General features: G+C 46.2%; 1 protein-coding gene across 2 annotated transcripts in view; it reads right to left on the bottom strand.

Moving 5' to 3' along the window:
* rims2a (regulating synaptic membrane exocytosis 2a) overlaps positions 1 to 22,441 on the bottom strand; it is a 265,865-nt gene extending 243,424 nt beyond the window's left edge. For both annotated transcript variants that reach the window (XM_046302555.1, XM_046302556.1), the window contains exons 1-2: positions 22,258 to 22,441; positions 21,442 to 21,620 (exon numbers count right to left, since the gene is read on the bottom strand). In XM_046302555.1, the coding sequence (XP_046158511.1) occupies positions 21,442 to 21,605 (164 nt within the window). In that variant the 5' untranslated portion in view covers positions 21,606 to 21,620; positions 22,258 to 22,441. The remainder of the gene's footprint in view (positions 1 to 21,441; positions 21,621 to 22,257) is intronic.
* Between the last annotated feature and the right edge of the window lie 594 nt (positions 22,442 to 23,035).

Raw genomic sequence — 23,035 nt, 5'->3', positions numbered from 1 at the left:
TCTCTCTCTCTGTATCACCCTTCCCCTCTTTCTCTCTCTCCTTTTCTCTGTCTCTCTCTCTGTATCACCCTTCCCCTCTTTCTCTCTCTCCTTTTCTCTGTCTCTCTCTCTGTATCACCCTTCCCACCTTTCTCTCTCCCTCTTTCTCTCCCTCTCTGTCTCCCTCTCTGTATCACCCTTCCCCTCTTTCTCTCTCCCTCTTTCACTCTCTCCTTTTCTCTGTCTCTCTCTCTGTATCACCCTTCCCCTCTTTCTCTCTCCCTCTTTCACTCTCTCCTTTTCTCTGTCTCTCTCTGTATCACCCTTCCCCTCTTTCTCTCTCTCCTTTTCTCTGTCTCTCTCTCTGTATCACCCTTCCCCTCTTTCTCTCTCTCCTTTTCTCTGTCTCTCTCTCTGTATCACCCTTCCCCTCTTTCTCTCTCTCCTTTTCTCTGTCTCTCTCTCTGTATCACCCTTCCCCTCTTTCTCTCTCCCTCTTTCTCTCTCTCCTTTTCTCTGTCTCTCTCTCTCTCTGTATCACCCTTCCCCTCTTTCTCTCTCCCTCTTTCACTCTCTCCTTTTCTCTGTCTCTCTCTCTGTATCACCCTTCCCCTCTTTCTCTCTCCCTCTTTCACTCTCTCCATTTCTCTGTCTCTCTCTCTGTATCACCCTTCCCCCCTTTCTCTCTCCCTCTTTCTCTCCCTCTTTCTCTCCCTCTCTGTCTCCCTCTCTGTATCACCCTTCCCCTCTTTCTCTCTCCCTCCTTCACTCTCTCCTTTTCTCTATCTCTCTCTCTGTATAACCCTTCCCCTCTTTCTCTCTCCCTCTTTCACTCTCTCCTTTTCACTGTCTCTCTCTGTATCACCCTTCCCCTCTTTCTCTCTCTCCTTTTCTCTTTCTCTCTCTCTGTATCACCCTTCCCCTTTCTCTTCTCTCTCTCTCTCTTTTCTCTGTCTCTCTCTGTATCACCCTTCCCCTTTTCTCTCTCCTCTCTTCTCTCTCTCCTTTCTCTGTCTCTCTCTCTGTATCACCCTTCCCCTCTTTCTCTCTCTCTCTCTTTCACTCTCTCTCTCTTTTCTCTGTCTCTCTCTCTGTATCACCCTTCCCCTCTTTCTCTCTCTCTCTCTTCACTCTCTCCTTTTCTCTGTCTCTCTCTCTCTGTATAACCCTTCCACTCTTTCTCTCTCCCTCTTTCACTCTCTCCTTTTCTCTGTCTCTCTCTCTGTATCACCCTTCCCCTCTTTCTCTTTCCCTCTTTCACTCTCTCCTTTTCTCTGTCTCTCTCTCTGTATCACTCTTCCCCTCTTTCTCTCTCCCTCTTTCACTCTCTCCTTTTCTCTGTCTCTCTCTCTGTATCACCCTTCCCCTCTTTCACTCTCTCCTTTTCTCTATCTCTCTCTCTGTATCACCCTTCCCCTCTTTCTCTCCCTCATTTTCTCTGTCTCTCTCTCTGTATCACCCTTCTCCTCTTTCTCTCTCTCATTTTCTCTGTCTCTCTCTCTGTATCACCCTTCCCCTCTTTCTCTCCCTCTTTCTCTCTCTCCTTTTCTCTGTCTCTCTCTCTCTCTGTATCACCCTTCCCTCTCTTTCTCTCTCCCTCTTTCACTCTCTCCTTTTCTCTGTCTCTCTCTCTGTATCACTCCTTTTCCTGTCTTTCTCTCCCCTCTTTCTCTCTCCTTTTCTCTGTCTCTCTCTCTGTATCACCCTTCCCTCTCTTCTCTTTTCTCTGTCTCTCTCTGTCTCTTTCTCTCTCCCTCTTTCTCTCTTTTTTCTCTGTCTCTCTCTCTGTATCACCCTTCCCCTCTTTCTCTCTCCCTCTTTCTCTCTCTCCTTTTCTCTGTCTCTCTCTCTGTATCACCCTTCTCCTCTTTTCTCTCTCCTTTTCTCTTTCTCTCTGTCTTTTTCTCTGTCTCTCTCTCTGTATCTCCTTCCCACCTTTCTCTCTCCCTCTTTCTCTCTCCTCTCTGTCTCTCTCTCTGTATCACCCTTCCCCCTCTTTCTCTCTCCTCTCGTTCTCTCTTTCTCTCTCCTTTTTTTCTCTGTCTCTCTCTCTGTATCACCCTTCCTTCCTCTCTCTTTCTCTCTCCCTCTTTCTCTCTCTCCTTTTCTCTGTCTCTCTCTGTATCACCTCTTCCCCTCTTTCTCTCTCCTCTTTCTTTCACTCTCTCCTTTTCTCTGTCTCTCTCTCTGTATCACCCTTCTCTGTCTCTTCTCTCTCCCTCCCTCTTTCTCTCTCTCATTTTTCTCTGTCTCTCTCTCTGTATCACCCTTCCCCTCTTTCTCTCTCTCTCTCTCTCTTTTCTCTGTCTCTCTCTCTGTCACCTTTCTTCCCCTCTTTCTCTCTCTCTCCTCTTTCTCTTTCTCTCTCATTTTCTCTGTCTCTCTCTCTGTATCACCCTTCCCCTCTTTCTCTCTCTCCTTTTCTCTGTCTCTCTCTCTGTATCACCCTTCCCCTCTTTCTCCCCTCTTTCTCTCTCTCTTTTCTCTGTCTCTCTCTCTGTATCACCCTTCCCCTCTTTCTCTCTCTCTCTTTTCTCTGTCTCTCTCTCTGTATCACCCTTCCCCTCTTTCTCTCTCTCTCTTTCTTCCCTCTCTCCTTTCTCTCTGTCTCTCTCTCTCTGTATCACTCTTCCCCTCTTTCTCTCTCCCTCTTTCACTCTCTCCTTTTCTCTGTCTCTCTCTCTGTATCACCCTTCCCCTCTTTCTCTCTCTCCTTTTCTCTATCTCTCTCTCTGTATCACCCTTCCCCTCTTTCTCTCTCTCATTTTCTCTGTCTCTCTCTCTGTATCACCCTTCCCCTCTTTCTCTCTCTCCTTTTCTCTGTCTCTCTCTCTGTATCACCCTTCCCCTCTTTCTCTCTCCCTCTTTCTCTCTCTCCTTTTCTCTGTCTCTATCTGTATCACCCTTCCCCTCTTTCTCTCTCTCTTTTCTCTGTCTCTCTCTCTGTATCACCCTTCCCTCTTTCTCTCTCTCTCCTTTTCTCTGTCTCTCTCTCTGTATCACCATTCCCTCTTTCTCTCCCTCTTTCTCTCTCTCTCCTTTTCTCTGTCTCTCTCTCTCTTTGTATCACCCTTCCCCTCTTTCTCTCTCCCTCTTTCACTCTCTCCTTTTCTCTGTCTCTCTCTCTGTATCACCCTTCCCTCTTTCTCTCTCCCTCTTTCACTCTCTCTCTCTTCTCTCTCTCTCTCTCTCTCTGTATCACCCTTCCCCTCTTTCTCTCTCCCTCTTTCACTTTCTCCTTTTCACTGTCTCTCTCTCTGTATCACCCTTCCCCTCTTTCTCTCTCCCTCTTTCACTCTCTCATTTTCTCTGTCTCTCTCTCTGTATCACCCTTCCCCTCTTTCTCTCTCCCTCTTTCACTCTCTCCTTTTCTCTGTCTCTCTCTCTGTATCACCCTTCCCCTCTTTCTCTCTCCCTCTTTCACTCTCTCCTTTTCTGTCTCTCTCTCTCTGTATCACCCTTCCCCTCTTTCTCTCTCCCTCTTTCACTCTCTCCTTTTCTCTGTCTCTTTCTCTGTATCACCCTTCCCCTCTTTCTCTCTCCCTCTTTCACTCTCTCCTTTTCTCTGTCTCTCTCTGTATCACCATTCCCCTCTTTCTCTCTCCCTCTTTCACTCTCTCCCTTTCTCTCTCTCTCTCTCTGTATCACCCTTCCCCTCTTTCTCTCTCCCTCTTTTGCAACCTTTCCATCTCTCTCGCCATCTCTCTCTTTCTCTCGGTCTCCCTCTGAACTTTCTCTCTCTCTCCCTCTGTCTGTCTCCCTCTCTGTCTCCCTCTCTGAACTCTCTCTCCCTCTAGCTGTCTCCCTCTGGCTGTCTCCCTCTCTGTCTCCCTCTCTGTCTCCCTCTCTGACTCCCTCTCTGTCTCTCTCTCTGTCTCCCTCTGTCTGTCTTCCTCTCTGTCTCTCTCTCTGTCTCCCTCTCTGTCTCTCTCTCTCTCTGGTTTCCCCAGACCCTCCTCAGTAGTGCTGACTGCCTGCTTTCCGGCCGGCCAGGCTGCCTTTTCCCAGCATGCTCTCTGTCAGAGGCTTATATAACAGTGTTACGCCAGGAGCTGTGTGCTCTGCCTGGGCAGCACACTACATCCCTACACCACAATACTTTATACTGCTAAAACTGTCCCTACTAGAAATACTCTCCGTTACTGTACACTGTAAACACTGTGCTCTGCAAATGTGATTAAAGCGTCTCGGTGAGAAACGTACATTTCCATCATACGTTTTCATACTTAATCAACAAGGGAAACTCAATTGACAATCCCGAAGAGAGGGGAGAATAAGTTGAAACTTCATGGGATAGAAGGGTACGGAAGTGAATATGTGCATATGGGCAGTGGTGACTAACGCAGATCTATGTGTTTAATAAAGAACAAAGCTTTGGGAGACAATGGGCTCCTCCTGTCCCAGAGATGATGAGAGTGGTTTCTCTGTGAATGGGCTGATGTCCTGTTCCTGTCATATCAGCAGCAGAACAGGCTCCAGATACCATCTCACACGTCAGTACAGAGCTGCTCTCTCTCTCCCTCAGCCAGTTACTGACATTCAGCCAGCTAGCTCACAGAACGCAGGCTGTTTCACCCCTCCTACAACAGAAACCACTACCCAACCACAACACAACCATAGGTCTCTACTGTACACAACCAATACACACCCACTATTCAACCAATGGTTTCAGCTGATACCATCTCCCACGTCAATGCTTCACTCCCCTGCTACTGACACTAAGCAAGTTAGCAGGTAGCCTAGTGGTTAAGAGTGTTGGGCTGGTAACTGAAATGTTGCTGGTTTGAATCCCCGGGATGACTTGGTGAAAAATCTTTAGATGTGCTCTAGAACAAGGCACTTAACCCTAATTGCTCCTGTAAATCGCTCTGGATTAGAGCATCTGTTAAAAGACTCAAATGAAGCGAGTTCACAGAACAACAGACTATAACACTTCTCAGTACACCTTATATGTGTGACCTATAACTGAACTGCATTATCCCAATAAGGGCTGTATCAGATCAGACCAAAAGAGGCATGTACCGTGAATGTAACCTCAAAGTTTGCGTTCAGTGTGTTAGGAAAGGTTTCAAATTCAACAGATACTCTGAAGTAAAGTGGCATTAAAGGGATGGAGAGAGATGGTGAGTGCCAAAGAGAACGACAGTTCAGACTGAGACAGAATCAAATGTAGTGGGAGAGATAAGTGGAAATATTAACTGGTTGTGACAAGCCACATTGCCATGTTTGGTGTAACTCTAACCAGTCTCCAGCCTATCACAATCCTAGCCTCACAAAAAACACATTGTTCCTTTAATTAACATTCTGTATTCATTTGGCGTCAAGCACCGCCCCCAAACCCCCCTCTCAGCTCTCTCTATCTATTTCAACCCCCCCTTTCTCTCCCTCCACTGGGGGTGGAGGTTGCTCTCCGCATGGTAAAGAGAGAGAGAGAGAGAGCGTGTCTACATTGTTCAGTGGGATGTTTTGGAGCAACGCAAATGCCTCTTCACCTCACTACATAACCATATAGATCTCTGCTGTACACAACCACTACACAACCATATAGGTCTCTGCTGAACACAACCACTACACTACCACTACACAACCATATAGGTCTCTGCTGAACACAACCACTACACAACCATATAGGTCTCTGCTGAACACAACCACTACACAACCATATAGGTCTCTGCTGAACACAACCACTACACTACCACTACACAACCATATAGGTCTCTGCTGAACACAACCACTACACAACCATACAGGTCTCTGCTGAACACAACCACTACACAACCATATAGGTCTCTGCTGAACACAACCACTACACAACCATATAGGTCTCTGCTGAACACAACCACTACACTACCACTACACAACCATATAGGTCTCTGCTGAACACAACCACTACACAACCATATAGGTCTCTGCTGAACACAACCACTACACAACCATATAGGTCTCTGCTGAACACAACCACTACACTACCACTACACAACCATATAGGTCTCTGCTGAACACAACCACTACACAACCATATAGGTCTCTGCTGAACACAACCACTACACAACCATATAGGTCTCTGCTGAACACAACCACTACACAACCATATAGGTCTCTGCTGAACACAACCACTACACTACCACTACACAACCATATAGGTCTCTGCTGAACACAACCACTACACAACCATATAGGTCTCTGCTGTACACAAAAACTACACAACCACTACACAACCATATAGGTCTCTGCTGAACACAACCACTACACAACCACTACACAACCATATAGGTCTCTGCTGAACACAACCACTACACAACCATATAGGTATCTGATGAACACAACCACTACACATCCACTACACAACCATATAGATCTCTGCTGTACACAACCACTACACAACCACTACACAACCATATAGGTCTCTGCTGAACACAACCACAACACAACCATATAGGTATCAGCTGTACACAACCACAACACAACCATATAGGTCTCTGCTGTACACAACCACTACACAACCACTACACAACCATTTAGGTCTCTGCTAAACACAACCACTACACACCCATATAGGTCTCTGCTGTACACAACCACTACACAACCACTACACAACCATATAGGTCTCTGCTGAACACAGCCACTACACAACCATATAGGTCTCTGCTGTACACAACCACGACACAACCATATAGGTCTCTGCTGTACACAACCACTACACAACCACTACACAACCATTTAGGTCTCTGCTAAACACAACCACTACACACCCATATAGGTCTCTGCTGTACACAACCACTACACAACCATATAGATCTCTGCTGTACACAACCACTACACAACCATATAGGTCTCTGCTGTGCACAACCACAACACAACCATATAGGTCTATGCTGTACACAACCACTACACAACCACAATACAACCATATAGGTCTCTGCTGTACACAACCACTACACACCCATATAGGTATCTGCTGTACACAACCAATACACAACCATATAGGTCTCTGCTGTACACAACCACTACACAACCATATAGGTCTCTGCTGTACACAACCATTACACAACCACTACACAACCATATAGGTCTCTGCTGTACACAACCACTACACAACCATATAGGTCTCTGCTGTACACAACCACTACACAACCATATAGGTCTCTGCTGTACACAACCACTACACAACCACTACACAACCATATAGATCTCTGCTGTACACAACCACTACACAACCACTACACAACCATATAGGTCTCTGCTGAACACAACCACTACAAAACCATATAGATCTCTGCTGTACACAACCACTACACAACCATATAGGTCTCTGCTGAACACAACCACTACACAACCATATAGATCTCTGCTGTACACAACCACTACACGACCATATAGGTTTCTGCTGAACACAACCACTACACAACCACTACACAACCATATAGGTCTCTGCTGAACACAACCACTACACAACCACTACACAACCATATAGGTCTCTGCTATACACAACCACTACACAACCATATAGGTCTCTGCTGAACACAACCACTACACAACCACTACACAACCATATAGGTCTCTGCTGTACACAACCATTACACAACCACTACACAACCATATAGGTCTCTGCTGTACACAACCACTACACAACCATATAGGTCTCTGCTGAACACAGCCACTACACAACCACTACACAACCATATAGGTCTCTGCTGAACACAGCCACTACACAACCACTACACAACCATATAGGTCTCTGCTGAACACAACCACTACACAACCACTACACAACCATATAGGTCTCTGCTGTACACAACCATTACACAACCACTACACAACCATATAGGTCTCTGCTGTACACAACCACTACACAACCATATAGGTCTCTGCTGAACACAGCCACTACACAACCACTACACAACCATATAGGTATCTGCTGAACACAGCCACTACACAACCACTACACAACCATATAGGTCTCTGCTGAACACAACCACTACACAACCACTACACAACCATATAGGTCTCTGCTGAACACAACCACTACACAACCACTACACAACCATATAGGTCTCTGCTATACACAACCACTACACAACCATATAGGTCTCTGCTGAACACAGCCACTACACAACCACTACACAACCATATAGGTCTCTGCTGAACACAGCCACTACACAACCACTACACAACCATATAGGTCTCTGCTGTACACAACCACAACACAACCATATCGGTCTATGCTGTACACAACCACTACACAACCACAATACAACCATATAGGTCTCTGCTGTACACAACCACTACACACCCATATAGGTATCTGCTGTACACAACCACTACACAACCATATAGGTCTCTGCTGAACACAGCCACTACACAACCACTACACAACCATATAGGTCTCTGCTGATCACAGCCACTACACAACCACTACACAACCATATAGGTATCTGCTGAACACAACCACTACACAACCATATAGGTCTCTGCTGAACACAACCACTACACAACCACTACACAACCATATAGGTCTCTGCTATACACAACCACTACACAACCATATAGGTCTCTGCTGAACACAGCCACTACACAACCACTACACAACCATATAGGTCTCTGCTGAACACAACCACTACACTACCACTACACAACCATATAGGTCTCTGCTGAACACAACCACTACACAACCATATAGGTCTCTGCTGTACACAACCACTACACAACCACTACACAACCATATAGGTCTCTGCTGAACACAACCACTACACAACCACTACACAACCATATAGGTCTCTGCTGAACACAACCACTACACATCCACTACACAACCATATAGATCTCTGCTGTACACAACCACTACACAACCACTACACAACCATATAGGTCTCTGCTGAACACAACCACAACACAACCATATAGGTATCAGCTGTACACAACCACTACACAACCATATAGGTCTCTGCTGTACACAACCACTACACAACCACTACACAACCATTTAGGTCTCTGCTAAACACAACCACTACACACCCATATAGGTCTCTGCTGTACACAACCACTACACAACCACTACACAACCATATAGGTCTCTGCTGAACACAGCCACTACACAACCATATAGGTCTCTGCTGAACACAGCCACTACACAACCACTACACAACCATATAGGTCTCTGCTGTACACAACCACAACACAGCCATATCGGTCTATGCTGTACACAACCACTACACAACCACAATACAACCATATAGGTCTCTGCTGTACACAACCACTACACACCCATATAGGTATCTGCTGTACACAACCACTACACAACCATATAGGTCTCTGCTGAACACAGCCACTACACAACCACTACACAACCATATAGGTCTCTGCTGATCACAGCCACTACACAACCACTACACAACCATATAGGTATCTGCTGAACACAACCACTACACAACCACTACACAACCATATAGGTCTCTGCTGTACACAACCACGACACAACCATATAGGTCTCTGCTGTACACAACCACTACACAACCACTACACAACCATTTAGGTCTCTGCTAAACACAACCACTACACACCCATATAGGTCTCTGCTGTACACAACCACTACACAACCACTACACAACCATATAGATCTCTGCTGTACACAACCACTACACAACCATATAGGTCTCTGCTGTGCACAACCACAACACAACCATATAGGTCTATGCTGTACACAACCACTACACAACCACAATACAACCATATAGGTCTCTGCTGTACACAACCACTACACACCCATATAGGTATCTGCTGTACACAACCAATACACAACCATATAGGTCTCTGCTGTACACAACCACTACACAACCATATAGGTCTCTGCTGTACACAACCATTACACAACCACTACACACCATATAGGTCTCTGCTGTACACAACCACTACACAACCATATAGGTCTCTGCTGTACACAACCACTACACAACCATATAGGTCTCTGCTGAACACAACCACTACACAACCACTACACAACCATATAGATCTCTGCTGTACACAACCACTACACAACCACTACACAACCATATAGGTCTCTGCTGAACACAACCACTACACAACCATATAGATCTCTGCTGTACACAACCACTACACAACCATATAGGTCTCTGCTGAACACAACCACTACACAACCACTACACAACCATATAGATCTCTGCTGTACACAACCACTACACGACCATATAGGTTTCTGCTGAACACAACCACTACACAACCACTACACAACCATATAGGTCTCTGCTGAACACAACCACTACACAACCACTACACAACCATATAGGTCTCTGCTATACACAACCACTACACAACCATATAGGTCTCTGCTGAACACAACCACTACACAACCACTACACAACCATATAGGTCTCTGCTGTACACAACCACTACACAACCATATAGGTCTCTGCTGAACACAGCCACTACACAACCACTACACAACCATATAGGTCTCTGCTGAACACAACCACTACACAACCACTACACAACCATATAGGTCTCTGCTATACACAACCACTACACAACCATATAGGTCTCTGCTGAACACAGCCACTACACAACCACTACACAACCATATAGGTCTCTGCTGTACACAACCACTACACACCCATATAGGTATCTGCTGTACACAACCACTACACAACCATATAGGTCTCTGCTGTACACAACCACAACACAACCATATAGGTATCAGCTGTACACAACCACTACACAACCATATAGGTCTGTGCTGAACACAAACCCCAACACAACCACTACACAACCATATAGATCTCTGCTGTACACAACCACTACACGACCATATAGGTTTCTGCTGAACACAACCACTACACAACCACTACACAACCATATAGGTCTCTGCTGAACACAACCACTACACAACCACTACACAACCATATAGGTCTCTGCTATACACAACCACTACACAACCATATAGGTCTCTGCTGAACACAACCACTACACAACCACTACACAACCATATCGGTCTCTGCTGTACACAACCACTACACAACCATATAGGTCTCAGCTGTACACAACCATTACACAACCATATAGGTCTCTGCTGTACACAACCACTACACAACCATATAGGTCTCTGCTGAACACAGCCACTACACAACCACTACACAACCATATAGGTCTCTGCTGAACAACCACTACACAACCATATAGGTCTCTGCTGAACACAACCACTACACAACCACTACACAACCATATAGGTCTCTGCTGAACACAGCCACTACACAACCACTACACAACCATATAGGTCTCTGCTGTACACAACCACAACACAACCATATAGGTCTATGCTGTACACAACCACTACACAACCACAATACAACCATATAGGTCTCTGCTGTACACAACCACTACACACCCATATAGGTATCTGCTGTACACAACCACTACACAACCATATAGGTCTCTGCTGTACACAACCACAACACAACCATATAGGTATCAGCTGTACACAACCACTACACAACCATATAGGTCTGTGCTGAACACAAACCCCAACACAACCACTACACAACCATATAGATCTCTGCTGTACACAACCACTACACGACCATATAGGTTTCTGCTGAACACAACCACTACACAACCACTACACAACCATATAGGTCTCTGCTGAACACAACCACTACACAACCACTACACAACCATATAGGTCTCTGCTATACACAACCACTACACAACCATATAGGTCTCTGCTGAACACAACCACTACACAACCACTACACAACCATATCGGTCTCTGCTGTACACAACCACTACACAACCATATAGGTCTCAGCTGTACACAACCATTACACAACCATATAGGTCTCTGCTGTACACAACCACTACACAACCATATAGGTCTCTGCTGAACACAGCCACTACACAACCACTACACAACCATATAGGTCTCTGCTGAACACAGCCACTACACAACCACTACACAACCATATAGGTCTCTGCTGAACACAACCACTACACAACCATATAGGTCTCTGCTGAACACAACCACTACACAACCACTACACAACCATATAGGTCTCTGCTATACACAACCACTACACAACCATATAGGTCTCTGCTGAACACAGCCACTACACAACCACTACACAACCATATAGGTCTCTGCTGAACACAGCCACTACACAACCACTACACAACCATATAGATCTCTGCTGTACACAACCACTACACAACCATATAGGTCTCTGCTGAACACAACCACTACACAACCACTACACAACCATATAGGTCTCTGCTGTACACAACCACTACACAACCATATAGGTCTCTGCTGTACACAACCACTACACAACCACTACACAACCATATAGGTCTCTGCTGTACACAACCACTACACAACCATATAGGTCTCTGCTGTACACAACCACAACACAACCATATAGGTCTATGCTGTACACAACTACTACACAACCATATAGGTCTCTGCTGAACACAACCACTACACAACCACTAAACAACCGTCCTTCTGTAGCTCAGTTGGTAGAGCATGGCGCTTGTAACGCCAGGGTAGTGGGTTCGATCCCCGGGACCACCCATACGTAGAATGTATGCACACATGACTGTAAGTCGCTTTGGATAAAAGCGTCTGCTAAATGGCATATATTATATTATATATTATTATATAGGTCTCTGCTGAACACAACCACTACACAACCATATAGATCTCTGATGTACACAACAACTACACAACCATATAGGTCTCTGCTGTACAGAACCACTACACAACCATATAGGTCTCTGCTATACACAACCACTACACAACCATATAGGTCTCTGCTGTACACAACCATTACACAACCACTACACAACCATATAGGTCTCTGCTGTACACAACCACTACACAACCATATAGGTCTCTGCTGTACACAACCACTAAACAACCATATAGGTCTCTGCTGTACACAACCACTACACAACCACTACACAACCACTACACAACCATATAGGTCTCTGCTGTACACAACCACTACACAACCACTACACAACCATATAGGTCTCTGCTGTACACAACCACTACACAACCATATAGGTCTCTGCTGTACACAACCACAACACAACCATATAGGTCTATGCTGTACACAACTACTACACAACCATATAGGTATCTGCTGAACACAACCACTACACAACCACTACACAACCATATAGGTATCTGCTGTACACAACCACTACACAACCATATAGAGGTATCTGCTGTACACAACCATAGGTTGCTGTTGTCCTAAATCACTATATAACCACTACATAACAATTACATAACTACTACACAACCACGACACCCACAGGCTTCTGCTGTACAGCAAGGGGAGGAGTCTCCTCTGGTTCCTGGAGCTGTGAGCTCATGCCCTCTGGGGACTCCATTACCCACAATGCATAACTGTGTAGTGGTTGTGTCTATGAGATGACTGGACTGGGCTGGGCAAATCAATGACATTGCTATGCTAAAATTGTGAGTGAATAGAAATAATAATGTATCCCCAATTTCATGGTATCCAATTAGTAGTTACAGTCTTGTCTCATGGCTGCAACTCCCGTACGGACTCAGGAGAGGCGAAGGATGAGAGCCGTGCGTCCTCCGATACACAACCCAACCAAGCCACACTGCTTCTTGACACAATGCCCGCTTAACCCGGAAGTCAGCCGGACCAATGTGTCGGAGGAAACACCCTAGACCTGGCGACCGTGTCAGTGTGCACTGCGCCTAGCCCGCCACAGGAGTCACTAGTGCGCGATGGGACAAGGACATCCCTGCCGGCCAAACCCTCCCCTAACCCGGACAACGCTGGGCAAATTGTGCGTCGCCCCATGGGTCTCCCAGTCGCGCTCCCCTGCGACAGAGCCTGGACTCGAACCAGGATCTCTCGTGGCACAACGAGCACTGTGATGCACAACGACCACTGCGCCACTCGGGACACCCCAAGAAAGCCAATTCTTGGTCAAACCTCTTCCTAAGACCTCCACCCCACCCTCACCCCCTTTACCTACCACACACGTACACACACACACACACACACACAATTTGTGAGGAAGTACAGGGTTTAGCCAGCATTCTTTTTCCTCACATCGAGTTGTAACTTTACTGACCCATAGAATTCTCAGGTCCTGTGTGTTGATGGGAAATCTTCCTAGTAACATGAGGAGTATGTAGAGAAGCAGGACCAAGAGAGAAAAAATGTTGAGTCATGCAGGATGTCTGGGCAACTCTTACAATACTATCATTATGGTCAACATACTGGCATTCATTAATCATTAACAACTCTGGACAGACAGGGTACATGTCCCTCTGGAGTAAAATACAGTACATACAAGGGGTGGGGACCGGGACAGGGCCACGGTAGTAGACGTTTTAGACCCAGAATAGCACTATCTCGGTGGGAGTCCCTCACATGAGGCAGCTGCTGTAATTAGGGCTGTCAATGGAGGCCCCTGGTGAGCACTGGGACACGGATAATGAGTCAGCCTACAAGACAAGGACCGCAGGAGTGGAGAGTGGCTGCAGAGACAGGGTCTCCTCTGCCGTGGGGCACCATGGGGCACCAGGTCACTCTCTGGAAGAAGTGGACCCCCAGGTCTCCTCTGGGCCTTCTGGGGTTACCCCAACCAGGGCTGCTGATCCTGGGCTGCGGATCTGTGGATCCTCCCTGTGGCCCTGGGTCTCTGTATCCCAGGGTGTTTGGGTGAGGAGGGGTCCCGGATCTGTCATTACTGTAACAGTCAGAGATTCAGTGAAGCATGAGGAGCTGACCGGCTGCTGCAGCAGGCATACAGCTAGCTGGCTACAGTCTGTTTGAAGTGCCAGTGGACCTGGAGTGATGGATGCTTGGTTAATTGAAGTAGTGTGCACTGCCTTTAATCATTCCATATTGCATCACATCACCTAGTATTGGTGCTGTTCGTTAACTAAACTCACAGTACATGTATGGATGTTTCTCTGAACAAATCAGAGCTCTAGAACACCTTATGGCTGCTATAGAGACTACATCGGATTGGAAACAAAAAGTGGAATAAATTGAGCTACTATATATTGTAAGGATAGGAGGCTAGTATGGGGAATCGACCAATCGATATCAGAGGGACATCAAATTGACTAGAACCCTCAAACTCAAATCTGGACCTTGATGCCAGTTCTACTCCTTTTTTGAATTGTTCCCCTCTAATATGATTTAGACCTGGGACAACAGGTGGGTGCAATTAATGATCAGGTAGAACAGAAACCCAGCAGGCTCTGGACCTCGTGGGGTCAGAGGTGAATAACCCTGCACTAGAACTTGAACATTTGATTGGCTATTTAGTGTAACTGGTACATTATCTAATAATATCAAGATTATGTACGCGGCTGTTTCTCTAATTACCACATCTCACTCACCCTTCAAACAATAACAAACAATATTGTGTTAATTGTTATGGAGGAAAAATGACGGAGGGTTCAGACACATGGGCTCTGGGAGGTCAATAGGTTCTCCTCCATTCATGTCACTATGTATTGGCAGCATAGTCATTCTTAGAGAAGACATTCTGAATTGTCTACCATTGTCTTGGTAGCAGGAACAGGGACTTGGCAAGCCCTACACACCTGGAGGCTTGTCTCTCTCCCTGTCTCTCCCTTTCTCTCTCCCTGTCTCTGTCTCTCCCTGTCTCTCCCTGTCTCTCTCCCTGTCTCTCTCCCTGTCTCTCTCCCTTTCTCTGTCCCTGTCTCTCCCTGTCTCTCTCTCTGTCTCTCCCTGTCTCTCTCTGTCTCTCTCTCTGTCTCTCCCTGTCTCTCACTCTCTCTCTCCCTGTCTCTCTCCCTTTCTATCTCCCTGTCTCTCCCTGTCTGTCTCTCTGTGTCTCCCTGTCTCTCCCTGTCTCTCTCTCCATCTCCCCCTGTCTCTCACTCTCTCTCTCTCCGTTTCTCCCTGTCTCTCCCTGTCTCTCCCTGTCTCTCCATGTCTCTCCCTGTCTCTCTCCCTCTCTCTCTGTCCCTGTCTCTCTCTCTGTCTCTCCCTGTCTCTCCCTGTCTCTCTCTCTGTCTCTCCCTGTCTCTCCCTGTCTCTCGCTCTCTCTCTCCCTGTCTCTCTCTCCATCTCTCCCTGTCTCTCACTCTCTCTCTCTGTCTCTCCCTCTGTCTCTCCCTCTCTCTCTGTCTCTCTCTCTCTCTCTGTCCCTCCCTGTCTCTCCCTGCCTCGCTCTCTCTCTCTGTCTCTCCCTCTCTCTCTCCCTGTCTCTCTCACTGTCTCTCTCACTGTATCTCCCTGTCTCTCCCTATACCTCTCTCTTTCTGTCTCTCTCTTTCTCTCTCGGTCTCTCCCTGCCTCTCTCTGTCTCTCCCTGTCTCACCCTGTCTCTCCCTCTGTCTTTCTTTCTGTCTCTGTCTCTCCCTGTCTCTCGCTGTCTCTCTCTGTCTCTCCCTGTCTCTCCCTGTCTCTCCCTGCCTATCTCTGTATCTCTCTGTATCTCTCTCTATCCATGTATCTCTCTGTCTCTCTGTCTCTCCCTGCCTCTCTCTCTGTCTCTCCCTGCCTCTCTCTCTCCCTGTGTCTCATCTCTCTCTCCCTGTCTCTCTTCCTGTCTCTCTCGGTCTCTCTCGGTCTCTCCCTGTCTCTCTCTCTCTGTCTCTCTCGGTCTCTCTCGGTCTCTCCCTGTCTCTCTCTCTCTGTCTCTCCCTCTCTCTCTCCCTGTCTCTCTTTCTCTCTCTGTCTTTCTCTCTCTGTCTCTCCCTGACTCTCTCTGTCTCTCTCTGTCTCTCCCTCTCTCTCTGTCTCTCTCTCTCTCTCTCTCTGTCCCTCTCTGTCTCTCCCTGCCTCTCTCTCTCTCTGTCTCTCCCTCTCTCTATCCCTGTCTCTCTCTCTCTCTCTCTCTCTGTCTCTCTCTGTCTCTCCCTCTCTCTCTGTATCTCTCTCTCTCTCTCTCTCTGTCCCTCCCTGTCTCTCCCTGCCCCTCTCTCTCTCTCCCTGTCTCTCTGTCTCTGTCTCTCTCTCCATGTATCTCTCTCTCTCCCTGTCTCTCTTTGTCTCTCTCTGTCTCTCCCTGCCTCTCTCTCTCCCTGTCTCATCTCTCTCTCCCTGTTTCTCTTCCTGTCTCTCTCGGTCTCTCTCCGTCTCTCCCTGTATCTCTCTCTCTCCCTGTCTCTCCCTGTCTCTCTCCACATCTTTCCCCCTGTCTCTCTCACTCTGTCTCTCACTCTCTCTCCCTGTCTCTCTCTCTCTCTCTCCCTGTCTCTCCATCTGTCTCTCCCTGTCTCTCTTCACGTCTCTCCCCCTGTCTCTCTCACTCTGTCTCTCACTCTCTCTCCCTGTCTCTCTCTCTCCCTGTCTCATTCTCCCTGTCTCTCTCCCTCTCTCTCTCTGTCTCTCTCTGTTTCTCTCTCTCTCTGTCTCTCCCTGTCTCTCTCTCTGGTTCTCTCTGTCTCTCTCTGTCTCTCTCGCTCCCTGTCTCTCTCTGCCTCTCTCTCTGTCTCTCCCTGTCTCTCTCAGGATTCCCTCTATTACATTACAGGTTGCCTATCAAATGGCACCCTATTCCCTATATAGTGCACTAGTTTTGGCCACAGCCTTATTCTATTCCCTATATAGTGCACTATTTATGTCCATAGCAAAGCTTAGGAGGTTCCGGTCTCATGTTAGGTGATACAGCATAAAAACACACCATGTCAAATAGCCCTTGAAAACTACATTGTTTTTAACAGTAGACATTATTATCAAACTGAGCTGTTGCAGACTGATACAGTGTTCACTCTGCTGACATCACTTATTGACAAACAGCCCAGACCATAATACTAACATGAGTAACAGCTGTGAGGGTGACATATACCCTGTGTGCATCCCAGTTGGCACCCTTCCCTATATAGTGCACTACTTTTGATCAGAGCCCTATGGACTATATAGGGAATAGTGTGATATTTGGGACACAACACTCCTTTATTCACCTCTGCTAATGAGAGAAGACTGGTTAACTGAGGCATTTAGAGGGAAAGAGGGGGAGGAGGGAAAAATGGATGGAGGGGAGGAAGGGGAGGGAGAAATGGAGAGGAGGGAGGCCACATAGGGAACATGACAGGGTGATCATACATCTGCATTTAGTCCCTTAGCTACACACTTATCCAGAGGGTCTTACTTAAAATAAGTGTGCTTACCTATTGTAGGTAAAACAACCACATATAATTTGAAGTAAAACCACTCTCTGCAAAATTAAGACTGTGGAATGATACATATTTCTGCATTAGCTACATCCCAGCCCACCATCTCTACCCGTCGCAAGACCCACTGGTTTATGCTTATTTATAAAACCACCTCAGGTCTCATTCCCCACTATCTGAGATACCTACTGAAGCCCTCATCCTCGGCATACAACACCTGTTCTGCCAGTCACATTCTGTTAAAGGTCCCCAAAGCAGACATATCCGTGGGTCTCTCCTCTTTTCAGCTGCAGAAAACACTCAAACTGGACAGTTTTCATTCAAAGACTCAGTCATGGACACTCTTACTGACAGTTTTGGCTGCTTCGCATGATGTATTGTTGTCTCTACCTTCTTGCCCTTTTGTGCTGTTGTCTGTGCCCAATAATGAATGTACCATGTTTTGTGCTTATACCATGCTGTGTTGTCATGTGTTGCTGCCATGTTGTTGTCGTTTGGTGTTGCTACCATGCTGTGTTGTCATGTGTTGCTGCCATGTTATGTTATTGTCTTAGGTCTCTCTTTATGTAGTGTTGTCTCTCTTGTCGTGATGTGTGTTTTGTCCTATATGTGTATTTTATTTTTAATCCCAGCCCCCGTCCCTGCGGAGGCCTTTTGTCTTCTGGTAAGTCGTCATTGTGAATAAGAATTTGTTCTTAACTGACTTGCCTAGTTAAATAAAGTTTCATTTAAAAAAAATAAAAACACCCCAGTCTGTGTGTGTCAGAAAATAATGAACTTTAGAAACAGTGACTGAGTGACCATGTAGCCTGTAAGGTAGACTAGCATCCCTGCTGCACACACTCAGTTAGTTATGCTACGCTAGGCTGTGACATCACTGCCAGTCTGCATGGCTGTGAGTGACTAAAGCTGACAATCGCTTTACCTCCGAGAGAGAGACACAGAGAGAGAGAGAGAGACGGCAGGGAGGGAGAGAGACAGAGAGAGAGAGAGAGAGACACAGAGAGGGCAGAGAGGGCAGAGAGGGCAGAGAGAGGGCAGAGAGAGAGAGAGAGACTGACAGACAGACAGACACAGAGAGGGCAGAGAGAGAGAGAGAGAGAGAGAGAGAGAGAGAGAGAGAGAGAGAGAGAGAGAGAGACAGCAGGGAGAGAGAGAGAGAGAGAGAGAGAGAGAGAGAGAGAGAGAGAGAGAGAGAGAGAGAGAGAGAGAGAGAGAGAGAGAGAGAGAGAGAGAGAGAGAGAGAGAGAGAGAGAGAGAGAGAGAGACAGAGAGAGAGAGAGAGAGAGAGAGAGAGAGAGAGAGAGAGAGAGAGAGAGAGAGAGAGAGAGAGAGAGAGAGAGAGAGAGAGAGAGAGAGAGACAGCAGGGAGAGAGAGAGAGAGAGAGAGAGAGAGAGAGAGAGAGAGAGAGAGAGAGAGAGAGAGAGAGAGAGAGAGATGGCAGGGAGAGAGAGAGAGAGAGACGGCAGAGAGAGAGAGAGACACAGAGAGGGCAGAGAGAGAGAGAGAGAGAGAGAGAGAGAGAGAGACACAGAGAGGGCTGAGAGGGCAGAGAGGGCTGAGAGGGCAGAGAGGGCAGAGAGGGCAGAGAGAGGGCAGAGAGAGGGCAGAGAGAGGGCAGAGAGAGAGAGAGACAGCCACAGAGAGGGCAGAGAGAGAGAGAGAGAGAGAGAGAGAGAGATGGCAGGGAGAGAGAGAGAGAGAGACGGCAGGGAGAGAGAGAGGACAAAATACAAAAAGCACTCAGCGATGGGGAAAAACAGCCAGGGATGATTCACACGCAGGCAGCAGCACAAACTGAGGTGGCCTGCCGTTATCTTGGAGTCTGTGAGTCATATTTACCACAGTATTGCTCCACTAGGCGACTTCCTCCCCAGTCCCCATCAGGACAAGACCAACTGTTAATATTTACCCGATGACGGAAATCATCAGCTTTGAATACCCCTGAAAAGCCTGACACATGACGTCATAGTCTCTGAAGGTACTTCAGACAAGGTGTGCATCCCAAATGGTACTCTATTCCCTATAAAGTGCACTACATTTGAGCAGGGCCCATAGGGTAAAGTAATGCATTATAAAGGAAACAGTGTGCCATTTGGGACTAAGAAAAGGCCTGACATCTGGAATCCAAAAGGCTCTTTGGAAAAACCTGCATGTTGACCCTTGAACCACTGTGCAGATTCACAAGGGAACTCATCAGAACCAGCCTGTGATACAATATCTCCTCATATCTATTCAAATTCCAGAGACTTAAGGTGAGGAAAGTAGATGAAAAAAAATACAGTAGTCTTAATATAATCCACAAACCCACAGTAAAATAGAGGACCGTTTGAGACTTTTTCACAGAAAATGAAGAAAGTTACAGTCTATGTAAACAGAAACGGTTAAAGTTTCATAAGGATAATACAGTATCTGCAGGAAGTGACAACATATAGATAACTGTGTTCAATATTTAGTATTACACTAAAAGCATGTCAATAATTTGTCACACAAATCTTAGCCTATGAATAGCAATGAATGGTCTATCTACACGCGTGAGCGTCTGCGGCATCGAACTGTGCTGCTGCTCTCTGCCTAGAACTGGACAGCGCCGTGGTGCTGAAATGCTCAGCGACATCTGATTCTGCACACACAGGAGAGGGAATGTTTCCGTTTCCATAGCACTGATGCAGTATAGTCTGACAGATAGGCTAACGTTGAAAATCATTATACAGCATATATCTCATTATTTCTTCAAACGCCAGTGTTTAATCGTTGTTGTGTAATATGTACGTGATTGAAAGGGAAGTGGTATGATTTGACGCGAAGATGGCGCCCTTTGCTAACCCAACCCAAAGCCAACAGAGTGAGAAGGCCGCTTAATAGCCTAGGATTCAAATGCACTGCTAACTGTTGAAAGACATAGGCTACTGAAGCATATTCAGTCTACTTAAAGATCCTTCTCCCTGCTCATATTATCCGAACATCATTTGGAGAACAGACTAAATGCATAGCCAATATGCTGCTTTATTGTAAACGCAATTTCTAGAGGCAATGATGTTAATAAATATCACATATTCTCTCCACTCAGAACGATTAGCCCATTAGAACAGTCAATATGTGCAGGACGTAGGCTACGTAACCTTGCAATGCGATCAGTTCCAGCTCGCGACAACCAGTTACAACAGGGTTACCCCAACCCAGCACTCACTGCACGAGCACAGCTGACGTGACAGTTAGCGCGCGATGTACCCACAATGACTCTCTCTCCTTCTCCACTCTCTCTCTCACGTTTGAATGATAGCGAATCATAATGGCTTACTTTAGCATTGACTGTTCCTTCTCATCTTCCTTTTTCTGTCGGTCCATGACGCCCAGGATGATCTTCCTCTCATCCTCGGTGAGGTGGCTGAGGTCCGGCAGGTCGGGTAGGGCTCCAGCCGGCGGGGGGGCGCCTGGGCCCCGGGGCCCGAGTGGAGCTGACATCGCTACACACAATTGCTAAAAAGTAATGATAACATATATTTTTTTTAAATATAGCAACATTGAGTGATATAATGGATAGACTTAATTGTAACAGAACATTTCCAAATTGCAAAATCAGATTGCTACTCTAATATTAGACTGCAATATTCCACTTATGTGGTTCTTGTATTCATAGTCATAACCATTCGCATGGGCTACCCTAATGCAAGACATATCGGTTGGATTGTTCACACATATTCTGACGCATTCCATTATATTTGGGCTTTAAGAATAAGACACAATGTGTCAAAATGCTACTTTTTACAAGGGATGCAGACATGAATCCTATATAGCCTCAATTTCCACCCAATACATGAACCTTATCTGATTGGTTTTCAGAGGTTCTGGTACAGCAGGCTGCTACAGCTCATAATAAATACAGAGAAATGAATAGGTGAGGAACACAAGACACCTATCCAACAGAATCATCGCCTAATTCTCACACAAACTCCCCAATTCCAGTAACCTATGAGATAGACACTGGAGATGCTGGACAGAGGCCCTTTGGTTTTATAACCAACATATACGGTCTTCTGGAAACAAGCATTCCAAACACATTTATCCTTCTCCATTCACGGATGGATTGTAGAGAAACATAGAATAGAGCTCTTGCCTTTTATTTTGCAATCATGTTAAATCCTGTCTAACCCATCGCGGTCATCCTTTAGAATGGGTTTGCTCGCATGTTGAAATAAAGACGTCGCCTCTTCTCTTCTCTTGTTTGTTTGTTTTTCTTTCTAGTCCTAGCCCCACACTCTCTCTTTCTCGCTTTCCTCCAGGTTTATAATTCTTTGAGATTTCTTAAATGCACAAAAATGGATGCAATGAAAAAATCCCGATAGGAAGAGTAGGCGGAGCGATGGAGACGCGTAGAACAAAGCTGAGCGCGAGTGGCTTCATGAAAAAGGAAGGGGAGAGGGGCGCTTGTCGACGTATTTTCATTGACATCAGGCATTTGCAAAACACGGATTGTAAATCCTTTACATCTGGACCAGATTAGAAAAAACATTTGCCTGTTAAAGAGCATTTTCTGAAGAAAAGTGATGTGAAATGTACAGCAAAAGTTAAAAGCTTCATCAGCACACGATAAAACTGGCACACTAGAAATGTGCGTTTCAACACCAAGTCGCTGTCCAGTTTCTTATGTGGTGCTGTAGCATATTGTGGAATTTATCTTCCGATAGGATTGCCTCTCCAGCTGGAGGTATAAATAAAATTGTGTGATACAGCATTCTTATTCCTGATTTGGTAACACTTTAGACTACTTTTAACCATCCAGGTATAATAATATAAAAAAATGTCTATCATTGATTTATCAGCTGCTTCTTGTGACACTGCTTCTTAACTTTTTAGTCCCATCATGTCAAACACCTCTCTTATCCCCTCTCACC

This window comes from Oncorhynchus gorbuscha, linkage group LG15 (genome assembly GCF_021184085.1).
Source record: "Oncorhynchus gorbuscha isolate QuinsamMale2020 ecotype Even-year linkage group LG15, OgorEven_v1.0, whole genome shotgun sequence".
NCBI classification, from domain to species: domain Eukaryota; kingdom Metazoa; phylum Chordata; class Actinopteri; order Salmoniformes; family Salmonidae; genus Oncorhynchus; species Oncorhynchus gorbuscha.
The sequence above is the reverse complement of the archived record's forward strand: the minus strand, read 5'-3'. Positions and strand labels throughout refer to the sequence as shown.